The 13,279-nt window shown below is 48.8% G+C and overlaps 3 protein-coding genes across 3 annotated transcripts; all 3 read right to left on the reverse strand.

Moving 5' to 3' along the window:
• Positions 1–382: 382 nt before the first annotated feature.
• bck1 (uncharacterized protein) lies at positions 383–5,274 on the reverse strand (the record flags this gene model as incomplete). The annotated part of the gene is made up of 5 exons (XM_057093135.1): positions 383–512; positions 574–1,646; positions 1,676–2,322; positions 2,399–5,133; positions 5,177–5,274. 5 exons carry the CDS (start codon positions 5,272–5,274, stop codon positions 383–385), a joined length of 4,683 nt encoding a protein of 1,560 aa, XP_056944309.1.
• Positions 5,275–6,746: 1,472 nt separating this feature from the next.
• Positions 6,747–8,657, reverse strand: N7483_009709 (alpha-keto acid decarboxylase family protein; the record flags this gene model as incomplete). Its single annotated transcript, XM_057093136.1, has 4 exons — positions 6,747–6,830; positions 6,901–7,108; positions 7,173–8,400; positions 8,465–8,657. 4 exons carry the CDS (start codon positions 8,655–8,657, stop codon positions 6,747–6,749), a joined length of 1,713 nt encoding a protein of 570 aa, XP_056944310.1.
• A 972-nt stretch (positions 8,658–9,629) lies between these two features.
• rna14 (cleavage polyadenylation factor subunit RNA14) lies at positions 9,630–12,957 on the reverse strand (the record flags this gene model as incomplete). Its single annotated transcript, XM_057093137.1, has 6 exons — positions 9,630–9,664; positions 9,742–10,434; positions 10,491–11,343; positions 11,409–11,495; positions 11,548–11,979; positions 12,070–12,957. 6 exons carry the CDS (start codon positions 12,955–12,957, stop codon positions 9,630–9,632), a joined length of 2,988 nt encoding a protein of 995 aa, XP_056944311.1.
• Positions 12,958–13,279: the final 322 nt, after the last annotated feature.

Genomic DNA, 13,279 nt, shown 5'->3' on the forward strand with positions numbered 1-13,279 from the left:
GGCGTGCATCACTACAATATCTCTCATTCTTGTATACTACACGATGACTGAAGGCTCATGCTTCAAGTTACATGGAAATCAGATCAAGATGAAATGCATCGGGTGAAAGGACGATATCTTGCTTAGCAGTTGAAGCGTTTTGAACATTTCAACATGACATAGTCGAAGTGCATATGTACAAGAAACTCCGGACGACCATAGGCACCATGAAACCGTAATCCACCGCAACCATTCCCAATTACTTCATCTCGCTCAAAAACAAGAAACTGTGAGGGGGTATGTGTACGAACAAAACCAATATTAGAACGGAATTATTTGAAAATGCAGCATGAAGCTGATATACTTCAAGAAAGTCAAGCCAAATAAGTTGTCGAGACCAGCTCTACGACTCAGACGCGGGCAATCCAATCTTCTTGTACAACTCCGTATCCAAGAAATTGTAGTTTGGATCCGATTCACAGAAGGGGTGGCGAGTGAGCAGAGTACCGGCAGTAGGACGATCAGCGGAATCCCTGAAATGATAATTAGCAACCACAATCAAAATAGAGCGATGGTGGGGGAGATAAAACGTACACAGTGAAACAGTCCCACATGAATGATAGTGCCGCAACTGTAGCATTTGCACTGACATCCTCTGGAATTGGTGGAGCCTGACCCAGACTCCCAAGCTTGAAGATAGCGCCAATGGCTTCCTCTTTACTCCAGGGACGACGACCAGCAAACATTTCCAGTACCACACAGCCAAGAGACCAAATATCAACCTTAGCACTGTAGCCCTGGCCTTGTGACTGGATAACCTCCGGGGCCATCCAGAAGACCGAACCTTGCATGGAGTTGCTTGAGTCGTTACCGTAGATATCATCTGTTTTCTTCGAGATACCGAAATCAGAGATCTTGCAGGTTCCATCCAGATCCAAGAGGATGTTATCTGCCTTCAAATCTCGATGCAAAATACCCATATCGTGCAGATAGGCCAATCCACTCAGAGTTTGTCGAGTCAAAGATTTCACGACACTCTCTTCGAATTTTCCATGTTTCCGGAGACAGCTACCAATCGAACCACCGGAAATATACTCGAGGTAGATGGAAATTGACATTTCACCTCGCTCGCAACCAAGGTATTGCACGATGTTCGGGTGTTCAAGATGCTGCATGGTATCGATTTCTTGATCCAGAGCATTGACCATTTCTTTGATGCGATCTCGATCCGATCCTGCAATCCGAGGGTTGACATCAACCTGCTTTACCGCCAAAACTTCACCATTGTCCGCGTTCATGCCGAGATAAACACGTCCATATGTACCCTTGCCGATAAGCTGACCGCGAATGATACGGAAGGTAGGTTGGCGTTGCGGAACAGATCCACTGGGTTCTGGGTGGCTAACATTTTGAGGGATAGGGTCAAGTCGGCTGAGTCGATTACCAGGCTGAGGACTGATTTGCATGATCTTGGCACCGAACATCTTGGTACTCTTGCGACGCAGCATGCCGGATTTCTGGGGCCCGGATGAACTGACACTCTTGGTGCGATGAGAGTCTCGTGCCACCTGTCGAATGGATTTGGTCCGTCCAAGACCACCACCGCCGCCGCCTGCACCTGCTCCACTTTGATTCATCAACCTGTTTGCAACCATCTTGGATCCTGCCTGTGGTCGCATAGTAGAGGTATCAGTACCATAGAGAGTGGTAGGGTCAATACTTGATGAAGGAATAGGGGTGGATGCTCCGGTCTTCCTTTGAGGGTTGAATCATCATGATGACCCTTGGTGTTTGGCGAAGCTGGCTCATCCAAGTAAGGAGCATCAAGATCAACGCCAGGGAAGAAGCTGTCCAGGTTATCAATAACGCCTTCCACAGCAGGACGACTAGCCCAGACATCGTCGTTGACGATTGAGAATCTTTTGTTGGTTTTTTCTTCAACAGGGGAACCGTCATGATAGAAAGTTCCAGGATCCTGCTTGTCAGAGAATTCACCGCCAGAACTTTCTCCCGGGTTGACAGGGGATTCAAATGTAACTCGAGGTCCTCTTTGATTTGTGTCGACTCTGAGATTTTCTCGTGAAGACTTCGTCTCCTGTACAGGTTCGACAGTGTTCTCATTTTTAAGAGGAACCATGAACAAGCCATCATCAGATGAGTCATCGTCATCTGAATCGTCCATTGGCTGAGGTGTTCGTTGGAAAGAGACCTCATTTTCTTCAAAGACGAACTCCGGCCCAAATGATTTGCGGGATTGTAGAGATGATCTCCGTGAAGGGTCAGCGAATGACGCAGGCGACTTCTCATTGCCTTGGCCAGATCTCCGGGTGCCACTTTGGGATTCTATGAAAAATAAATTCGTTAGCATATAATATACTTCGCACCCAACAAATCAAATTGGGTTCAAAGGAGGACTTACCCCATGTTGTCCTGCTTGAAGCTGTATCTGCAGAGTCAAGCGTCGGAGGTCTGTCAGAGTCGGATCCAGCACTGTCACGGTTGGCAGAAGAAGGCGTGGAGGTAGTGTTAACCGAGGTCGCCGGTGTACCAATGGCACTGGTTATACGACCAATACTGGTAAGAGCAGCCCCCAGGCCATGCGTTTGAGGATACTGAGGCTTTCGGAGGGAGTTGACCTTTGTCAGAGTAGTTGACTCATTGGGAGCCACCGGTGGTTTCCGGAAAGGCACAAGTGTTTCGGCCTTCTTATCGTCATAAGGTGATGTCTTCTTCTCCTCAAATGGCGAAACGCGACGCTTGTCGAAATCGATGACCTTGGTACTTCTAAACCCATTCTCACCATATGCACCATCTCGTGGTAATTGAGGAGACGGTGGGTGCCGTGAAATGTGGTTCTCTTCCTGTTTCCGTTCAACCTCACGTCTATAGGCCTCATGCCGAGCAGATAGATCATCCTTGAGAGGATCCGCTGAAGTTCCACCAGGGGTACTCGAGGCCTTCAATGTAGGCTGTCGAGAACTCGAGAAAGGCGAGCTGGGCGTAAGTTGAGTTTGTGGTGAGACTCTGGCATCGTCTGCTAGGGGCTTTCTAGTGATCGGTGTGTGAGCGGTCGTAGGTGACAAAGCTGGCTTTTCATGTGGAGTTGTGTTTATGGAAACCCCAAGACCCTCAACTGCGGATAAGCGAGCCATCTGAGATCCCTTGACATATAATAGTTTAATGGCGCCGTTGGAATCTGATTTGCCTCGGCGGAAGCGTAGCAAAGATTCATCGTTCATGGGCTCATGATGGTCGCTTTGGCCTGGTTCAGTGATGAAGATTTGAGCACTGCCCCAATCCGTAATGCTCAACCTTTTGCATATGCCGGTTCGTAGGCTACTCGACGATTCCATGTCCGTAATATCGAGCAAGCGATAGTTCTCACCATCTACAGTGACCATGATCCATCGTTTTGTCTTCGTTGGCGTTGACGACAACGGCCGCTCGTTCACAGACAAATCACTCGTGCTAAAACCCGGCATCGAATACGGGACATAATGATGTTCGCCTGGGCTTGGAGGTTCCAGATCCGACTCTCTAGGCGATGGATGACTGGAGTCGGTACCTCTTGTCTTCTTTCTGAGACGATCAAACCTATCAAAGAATCCTTTGCCGTGTTCCTTTGAATAGCCATGCGGATGGTCTCCCTGGGGCGATGGGCGCGCACCTTCACCTGGTTTACGATTCTCGTAGTACCGGCCACCAATAGCAGAGGAAGGGCCACGACCAACGCCAGGAATTGAATCTGTGCTGTTTCCACGAGAATGATCCTGCCTGAGTGGCAAGTCTCCAGTGGATGATGATGCCTGTCCATGTCCGTTATACGGAGAGGCAAACTGTGCTGCAGGACTGCCGCTTTTGGGACTATTCTCAGGTCGAAGAGTCGAGCCTGAAAACGTACCTGCGTCGTTGGAGATAGACGGGCTTTGGCGCCGATGGTCATTCAGGGCTGAGCTCAAAGCGTTCCGTGAAAACTCCGATCGTCCAGACGCATTCTCCCGCAACGGAGATTCATAAGGAGAGCCATGACCCGTGGGATTTGGGGTGGTGAAGGATCGTGTTCCTGTGTTTTGCTTTTGACCCGCGGAGGAGGTTTGCGTGGCAGCCAACTGCTCTGCAGTAAGGTCATTTGTCCCTTCAATGGCCGAGCGAGGCTCACGCGGGTAAGGGTTCGATGTATCAAAAAATGGTGGTGGATCCTGGCGCAAGGGCGTAGATATAGACGAATCCGATGTTCCATCATGAAGATGACGAATGAGTCTCCGGATGCGCAGACCTTCGTTACGTTCAATGCGCTCACGTTCGGAATCCCATCCAGTACCATTACGGACACACTCCTTAGCTAGTTGAGGATAAACAACTTGATGGATTTTTCCAATATTTCCACGTCCGCCCCAAGCGAGACCTAGCTCAAGAAATTCTGCGCCTTGAAGCTCAAGTGCTCTAAACGTATCTTGCCAATCCTTGGAGAAGTGATTTTTAGCCAACCAAAGTAGAACTTTGTCCAGAGGCCATTGCGCCGCAGCCTCACTTGGTGAGAGTCCACCTAGTGACGCACCACTGGTATTATGGCGATGACTGGGTGACTTGGTGAGTTCGGCTGCTTGAGTAGGCACCTGCGGCTGAGGGTTCACATGTTCATTCGACAGTTCATGGTAATTATTGTGTATGGCGAATGGTTGTTGTGGCTGTTGTACAGGTCTAACCGCTGGAGTCTGCGGATTGTAGGCTGTATCCATGTACACCGGGGCTCCTGTCTGACGCTGTTGTGCATACGGGTCGTAGTTAGTCCGCCCATGAGAATGCTCATACAGTGGAGGAAATCCGCCGCCAAGAGTATCATTCCCCGGAACATAGGTCGCCGAGGTGAGCGGAGGCTCGCCTGGGACGTATGTAGCCGACGTGTAAGCTGGGTCTACACCAGTGAAACTAGCGGGCTTGTATGGAGCATGTTGGGCGTATGCTGCTGGAGGTGACAATGTGTAGCCAGAAGTCAGCACCTGGCGACCGTATGCTGGCTGTTGCCATGGCTGAGCATATCCCTGCTGCACCGGTGGTGGACCTGGAGGAGGCGGCGGTGGTGGAAAGCCCGTTATGTTCACAGCTTGAAGTTGAGTAGGCCGTGGGGGGAGGAGGAGGGATCGATTGAAAATACTGTTGTCGCTGGCCGTCCATTGTGAACCGGAAGTGCGCTCACAGTCCAAGCGGATATAGAGCACGGTCCACAATGCGGATGGAAGGCCTCCGACAAGAAGTATAGAGATTGTTGGTATTTATCGCAGGTATTATCCGCATCACAAAGTAATATCGATTCGATTCTTCGAATTTGAAGGCTGCCCAAATTTTCTCAATAAGCAGCACTATGCGAATCTGGACTGGCGAAGGATAAAAGAGACAATATTCAGGATCGAGCGGCTGATTGTGAAACGAGAAGTAGAATTGTCGGATGCTTTTCCACCCCGGCAGCATTTGATTGTCGCCGATCTGTTGGCACGGGCGCAACAAGAGAGTAGTAGAGTGATTCGGACGATAAGAGCAACTGCGATGCGTCTGGTCGAACAACAGCCCACGAAGAGATGTTGAACTCGATCCTAGAATCAATAACAATCATGGTCAGCCGGATGATCGGGGTCGGAGGAGGGGGCAAAAGAAACCAGATCGCCCTCGGGTATGAAGCAAGAGCAAGCGAGGTAAGATTCCAGTTGAACTCCCTTGCGCCGGATAATTTCTCCCAACATTCAAAAAAAAACTTGAAACTTACCACGACGAGATCGCAGGGATGAGATAGTGAACAAAGATATCTTCTTGATACTCTTCTTTTTTAGGCGCCTGGGGATCGTCACGTGGGCCCGCTATGAAGTGGAGAACCCGTTAAGCCTTACGTGGTGCAGAATTGTATGGCACTTATAGCTGCACCTTGTTATGATCCAAAAGTACTTTTGACTTAAATGTTACTATCTGAAGCTGTCATATTCACCTTGGAATGAAGGGATATCACATTAGTCTTATCGCTGTCAGGGTGAGGACCTCCAGTGCTAAGATAGTACTATAGAACTAGTGCCGGCATATGAGCCCTAACTTGCCTTTATATCCACTAGCTACTAAGTAGATCAGATCAATCGATTTCTTCATATACTAGTAAGCAATCATTTCAAGTTTGTCCAAAAACTGTTCAGGCGACCCGGCTACCAGTAATGGAGTGAGACCTTGCTAAATCACGATTTGACCTGTGTGCATCTCGTAAAGAGCCAAGCCCTGGAGATAGCAGCTGAAACATCGTGGCGCATGGTCCGAGTGGCTAGCCATGTCCGGCGCCTACTAGGCGTGTACCCCCTGATCCGTACTACATGTGCCCTCAGTTGTTTACAAAACATATTGAATAAGCACTTGAGGCCACCTTCAAAGTTCAGATAAAACTCGGAGATACATAGTGGTATAAGTGCTGTTTAATACGAAAACCACTACTCATTGACAGGGCCACTAATACTTCGAATGCTATACTTCGGCAGCTCCGTACATATCCACTGGGTTACCACTACATTAACTCCAACTTGGATCAAAATAATTCCATTCTGGTTCTGAAGTAAGAGAGGAGTCGTAATCGTTTAATAGACTGGGTAGAAAAACGCCGTGAAAAAGCAAAAACAAATAGTAAAAAGCATAGAATGAAGGAGAATATTCTGATCCAGTCCACTGCGCGGGGTTCAAGTTGCCGATCTTAGTCCTATTTGGTTGAAACATCGGTGTAGAGAGACTATGCCGCCGGCCTATTTGTTGCGCTCGGCCGCGGCCTCGGCAGTCAATTTCAAGGCGGCGGGTGCATCGTCGCGAGGCATGTACAGCTCCACAAGCTACAAATTATGTTAGCCCATAATTCTCAATTTCTTTGAATCAGTATTGTGGATCCAATCCTTAACTTACTCGAAGACTGTCAGAATCGCGGAAGGTTTGGTCAGCGAATAGCTTGTGCAGCTCATCTCTGGTCTTGATGCGGTATCCTTTGTATCCATCTTGGGCACCAAAGACTTTAGGGATATTGACGAAGTCCCATGGCTGAATATCGTTGTATTTGGCATCCCATCCATGAATGTATCTCTCAATGGTATAGCCTTCGTTGCAGATAACAAAGCTGGAAATTGCGTCAAAGTTAGCTGTCTATTTGAAACCAGGTAATTTTTGCAAGGAAAACATACATGATAGGGTTGAGCTTGTTGCGCAGCATAGTGCTAATCTCCTGCACAGTCAACTGGAAGCTGCCATCTCCAATAAAGAGAATGGTTCGACGGTTGTGTAGCTCCTTGGCAGCCAGAGCCGCACCCTGACAGGATCCAAGTGCATACCCAATGCTACCCCAAAGTACTTGGCTAATCGCCGTCACATTTGGCGGGAATCGAGTTTCCCAGATACCAAAATTGGCGGTACCAGTCTCGGTGAGAACCACATCGTTCTCCTTGAGCCATTGACCAACTGTGGGCCAAAGCCAAGCGTGGGTAATTGTCTGACTGGTTGAGGACTGCTCACTTTGAGGAAGAGTATTGTTGATAGGAGGGGCAGGAGCAGCACTGAGCTTTCCCATCTGCTGAACAACCTTCCTGAGGACACCTTTCATATTAATGTCGGGGTACTCTGAGTAACGGACTCGCACAAAGTTACTGTGGAAGTCAATCGTGTTCAGCTGACCAATACGATAGGTGAATCCTGCAGTGTTGAAATCGGATTTGATGGCTCCAATGCTGAGGATAAGATCCGAGGACTCAACCACTTCGCTCACTCCAGCATTGGATCCATTGCCTGCGTACACGCCCCCGAAGTTCTTGTGAGTCTCATTTACCGCACCCTTGCCCATGGGGGTAACGAATGTAGGCAAGCCAGATGCTTCAACTAGATCGTGAACCTCATCCAAGACGCGGTGACGAATCGCGCAAGCATCGACCAGAATGATGGGATTCTTGGCTGCACGAAGATACTTCAAAACGACATCAACTACATAGTCCTCCTTCTCGGGATCATTCTCAGGCAGTGAAAGGTCAATTGGTGTCTTCAGGCGGTCCCCGTTAACCTTGGCATAGATCATATCGGTTGGCAGAGTCACGTAAACAGGGCGACTGCGAATCCAGCACTCGCGAATTGCGCTATCGATCAGGGCTGCGGCATCGTGAGGGTCGTTCAGACGGGCAACATAGCAAGAAATCGCCGCGCTCATTTTGTTGAAGACATTAAAGTCGCCATTTCCGAGCGTATGGTGAAGCAGCATTCCATCTTTCTGTGATTTGGTCGTCGGCTGGCCGACAATGTGGATAATCGGGACAAACTCGGAGTATGCACCTGCGATTGCATTGACAGCGGATAATTCACCCACGCCGAAGGTGGTGATAAGAGCACTAATTCCTTTGACTCGTGCATAACCGTCCGCGGCATATCCTATGAGAAAGATCAGTGGTTATGAGTAAGCATCAATCAATGGGAATCTTTGGTTATAACATACCGGCGTTGAGCTCATTGCAATTTCCTACCCAGTCAAGACCGCACTTGGGTAGGTAATCCAAGGCAGAGAGGTTGTAGTCACCAGGGACACCATGGATCGCTCGAATTCCAACCTCATGGAGACGGCGGAAAAGATATTCCGCAACATCGACGGGGTTCTGGAGCTCTCGCGTAGCAATATCAGTAGACGCCATGGTGGAGGTAGGTTGGGAAGACAGGAAGTGGAAGAAAGTGAGAGGTGAAAAGTGAGAGACTAAATAGCAGGATTTACACAAGTGTAGCACGATTCAAACGGCATCTCCCCACCTTTACCAAAACAAGGCAAAATCGGAATGAAATTTGCCGGATAAGCTCAATAAGTCGAGATACATGAAGGTGAGACTGGTTAAGACTTGTTAGGACTACGTCATTATTGGCCCGTTGATGTCATGCCATATGGAGCTACTTTTGTACAATTGAGAGTGAGTCTAGATCAATCTTTAATATATTCTAAAAATAATACAGAAAAAATAAAGCAATTAAAAATTGAAGATAAAGCACGTTGATTAGTGAAAGTACTATTGAAACCCTATACTTTATGCATTGCGTTCACTCAAGTGCTGATCTAACCTTGGAATAGTCCGGGGTAAGATAGATAAGAGATATGAAATTGGGCTGCGGATATCTAGAACCGGTCTACGGAGTACTCTGTGGTCAAATTATCTTCCAGTATGTACTGTGCATCCTTCAAGTTGGAATACGCTCAGATTACTTCTTGGATGTTGTGACAGATTCTGATATTACAGCTAATGGGAAAGAAAAGATGATAAGAAACAACCACCAGACCGGGATCTGGCGGGTCCTTTCATTGACGTATTTGCACTGTCTGGGACTGTACAAGGACGGAGGAAATCCTCCAGTGAAAAAGCCGCTAGGCTAGATATGAAGATAACGAAGAGGGAAATAACAAGATCGCAAGGTCCCGAGCCGAGGGGAATAAGAAAGAAAAAGCACGAAACAAAAAATGCGAGTCAGACCGACGCCGGCAGATGCAAATTTCAAAGACGTTTGTTTCACCTGAAGATTGGAATTGGAAGAAGACGAAGGGCATTTGCGTGACGGTGAAGGGTCATTGAATCCACGCCTTGGCGATTAGAATTTTGAGAAGGGGCATAGCGGTGATGATATTATGCACAGAGGTTGAGAGAAATGATGAAGCGCGCTAGAGTGTTACTCAACGGTAGGAACCTACGTTTTTTAAGTAGGCAATCATGATGAGAATAGAAAGTTGGATCTTACCGGAGTATTGGTTTTGGACTTGCGCTGTTCCGGTGTTTCGAGCATTCGCGAGTAAAGGAATCTGATCGATTGAAGTAGGAAGATCAATCCGGCGGATAAGATCGATCATTTTCTCGGGGTTAAGGCGAGCAATGTTGTAGGCGGATGCGTGAGGAATGATGCTGAGAAGATGGACAACATCGCGAGGCAAGGGAGCGGGTGATCCCTGTGGCTTATACGCAGATGTCATCTGCCCATTGAGTTGTTGGGGGCGCTTCTGCTGCTCAAGGCGGCGGCTCTGGGCTGCCTTCATTGGTGACTCGGCACGCACAAATTTGCGGGGACGATCAGACTCATAATCGCCATCACTGGGATAAGGTCGCTTAGGCGAGCTAGAAGGAGGTGGTATGTCGACACGGGGTTCCTGAGGAATGGATGTCTGCATAGTCTTTGGAGTAGTCTGTGTCGGGGAGAGAATAGGCTGAACAGCCGTGGGATCAAATGAAGGAGTAGCATAACGGTGGGAGAACTGATCCAAAGCAGGATCCTCGGGGAAGAGCTCGCGCATGCGATTTTCCAGATGAATTACCTGGACCAAATCACCGTAGCGGGATTCATATTCGTGGAAGAAAGCAAAGATGGGTTTAGCCTTGTGCACGTTCTCAGGGTTCGAAATCAATCTGCGGACGGTGGTCTCAAAGACAGCTCTGGCATCTATAAACCAAGTTAGATAATCTTCTACAACGAACGGACCGGAATTTGAACCTTACTGATAATGTCGTTGATATCAATCAGATGCTTCAGATACTCAAGAGCAAATTCACCATCCTCAGGGAACAGTTTAGCACCTCGCTCAAAGATCTTAGTAGCTGCTGGGTCTTTGTAGCAATGATGCTCCATAAGGGCGCTCGCGATGTAAACGTCACTAGTGATTCTGCCTTTCTTTCGAGCGTCCGCAAAGACTTGACGAGAACCAGCCAGCTCACCAGGCTTACCCTTGCCTTGAATGCGACGCATAGACCGCATAAGGGCGATCCAGGCAAAAGAAATAGTCTTTGAAAGTAAGTTGATTTGAACGGAATGGGCTTTCCGGACCGCCTCGACCTGCGCGTTCTTGGCTGCTTGCTTTTCCTTGGCTTCGCTGGGCATACCATCATCCTCGTCGTCGTTTGGAGTGGACTGGCTCTCTGGGTTCTCCCTCGCAAAAGTCTCCTCAATCCGAGCCACATCCTGAGTCTCTCGAGCCTTCGCTTTGGTGATCAACTCGTAGAGGGCATCAAGCAGCATGTCGTAAGGTTCTCGGACCTTGGTGGCGCGCTTCTGAGAGTCCTGCTCCGAGTCCGATGTAACTTCAAATCGGTCTGCACGCTTGAAAGCTAACAAACAACTCTCCGGGTTTGCCTCCAGACCTTGTTTGAGAAATTCGTTGCCCTCGTTTTCCAGGTCGTTCTGGAAGCAAAATTCGGCAGCCCCGAACCAGACCTGTGGCAAGAAGCGGAGTGTCATCAAAGCCTGCTTGTAGACATAGACCACACGTCCTTTGAAGGCAGCTGGGTCTTCCTCCTTCAATACCAAAGGATCCGCTTTCTCCCATTCGATCCATCGGTTCCAGATTTCAACTTGCTGTGCATATTCCACGTCACCCTCCGATCCAACGACAGGGGCAGTCGAGCCAACGAAGTGCGGACGAGATCACGAGTAAAATTCTGCAATTCAGTGTAGGAGCTGCGAGCTGTCATGTAAGATGGGGACTGTTCTTGGAGAAACTTGCGACCCTGTACCAAAGTCAGATTAATGAATAGGCGCCAAATGGGGAGAAACACATACAGTCAACTTGTTAAGGCCCATCTCAAACTGATCATACTCCTTCCACAGACCATTGACAGCCTGGGTGGGCACACAAATGGCCTTTTGGTAAGCCTTGCGCAGTAGATCCATCTTCTGTTGGTCTTGCCATCCTGAGCCACCGACAGTTCCTTGGCCAGAGCGAATGAACTCAACGTAATCGGTCCAGATGTTTCCACTGTCCTTATCCATTCCAACATACTGCAGAGCCAAATCGTAGGCTGATGAAATGACCCGTCTCGCTTGGCCGCTGGTATCGGTCGTCAAGGGGTTTCGGCGACGGACATAGTCTAAGTAGACAGACCACAGGTTGACGCTTGGGATCGTGAGAAGGGTTCGGTTGAAAATCTGCTCGAGGCGGAAGAGTTCGTTGAGCTCGGATTCCATTGTCGCATATGCGACCCATTGGTCGGCCTAGTAATTATGAATTAGCTTCATCCATATTTTGGATATCCAAGCAGGCCAGAAAGAAATGAAGGAAATATTCCAAAAAAAACTGCTTACCGCCATAGGGAAAACCTTGAGGAATCGCTCGTAAATCTCGCGCGCACTGTCAAGTCTGTTACGACCCCTGTGCTCAGCAATTAATTCCAACCACGCAGCAAGATCACCTCGAGGGTCCTCGTTAACTCGGTCTTGCAAGATACCAACACGGTCATGAGGCAAACGACCTCTGGAAGCAGCAGACTCATCAGGTACAGGGGTAGGAACGGTACTGTTCTGGTGGCTCGCATCAAAGGCGGCGCCAGTCCATGAAGCTTGGGCAGAAGCCGCGGGATCGATATTAGAAACGGGAACAGGAGAATAGGAACTATGGGCAACATCTGGCATGGAAGTAACGCCCTGCATAGCGATGTGCGATGATACATCAGGGGAAGTTTGAATTGCATTTCCTGAGCTTGGATCTTCAGACATAGGCATGGCATTTGTGTCATCCACCTCCAATGCCGCGGGCGGCTCATAGTCCGCTTCATCTTGGTCTTCCTCGTCCTCATCATCCTCAACTAAAAATCCCCCAATCGTTCTGGGCTGGGGTACGGCGACACTTGCGGGTGGAGCTGGGGAGGATGAGTGAGACTCGGTGCGCGATGAGTTTTGGGAAGGGTCCGATGCAACATCGACGGCGCCAGTCTCGACTTCTGAGGGAATGGGATCGATAGCATCAGCTTCATCAGCTTCCACATCTTCGGTATCTTCAGTATCATTGATACCTTCATGCTGGTAAGGCTCGGAAGAAAGCTGGTATTGATCGTCCAGAGTTTTGGAGGGGTCGTATTCTTCGTCATCATCGTCATTGTCTGGGGTGTGATCCTCACTTGCGACAGGATCGTTCAATTGAGCTTCCATAGCTTGAGCCTGAAAGAAGGCTTGCTCAGCGTCACTGTCCGCCATGGTCAAGATAGCGAAACCCTGTTGATGCGCTCAGCAATAAATGAGTAAAATGGGGAAGCTTGAAGAAGGTAACAAAGCAACAAGGAAACAAAGGTAGATGGGGTAGATGAAGTTGGATAGAAGAAGTAGATGAGGGAGAATGTAGGAGGGGGAAGAGGAAAAGTAAGAGATAGTTCAGTGATCAGTCACTGAATCAATTCACTGGTTGTCCCACCATCTAAGATTGAATGGACCTTGACCAACTCGAAGTGACTCGGTGCACCAATCCCAAATCGGCGAAGTTGAAGCTGAGTCTGCATGTCACGTGGGCGGTCAACGCGCA

This window comes from Penicillium malachiteum, assembly GCF_028827825.1.
Source record: "Penicillium malachiteum strain IBT 17515 chromosome Unknown utg000004l:1.0-4883003.0:1.0-4884900.0, whole genome shotgun sequence".
Classification (NCBI taxonomy): Eukaryota; Fungi; Ascomycota; class Eurotiomycetes; order Eurotiales; family Aspergillaceae; genus Penicillium; species Penicillium malachiteum.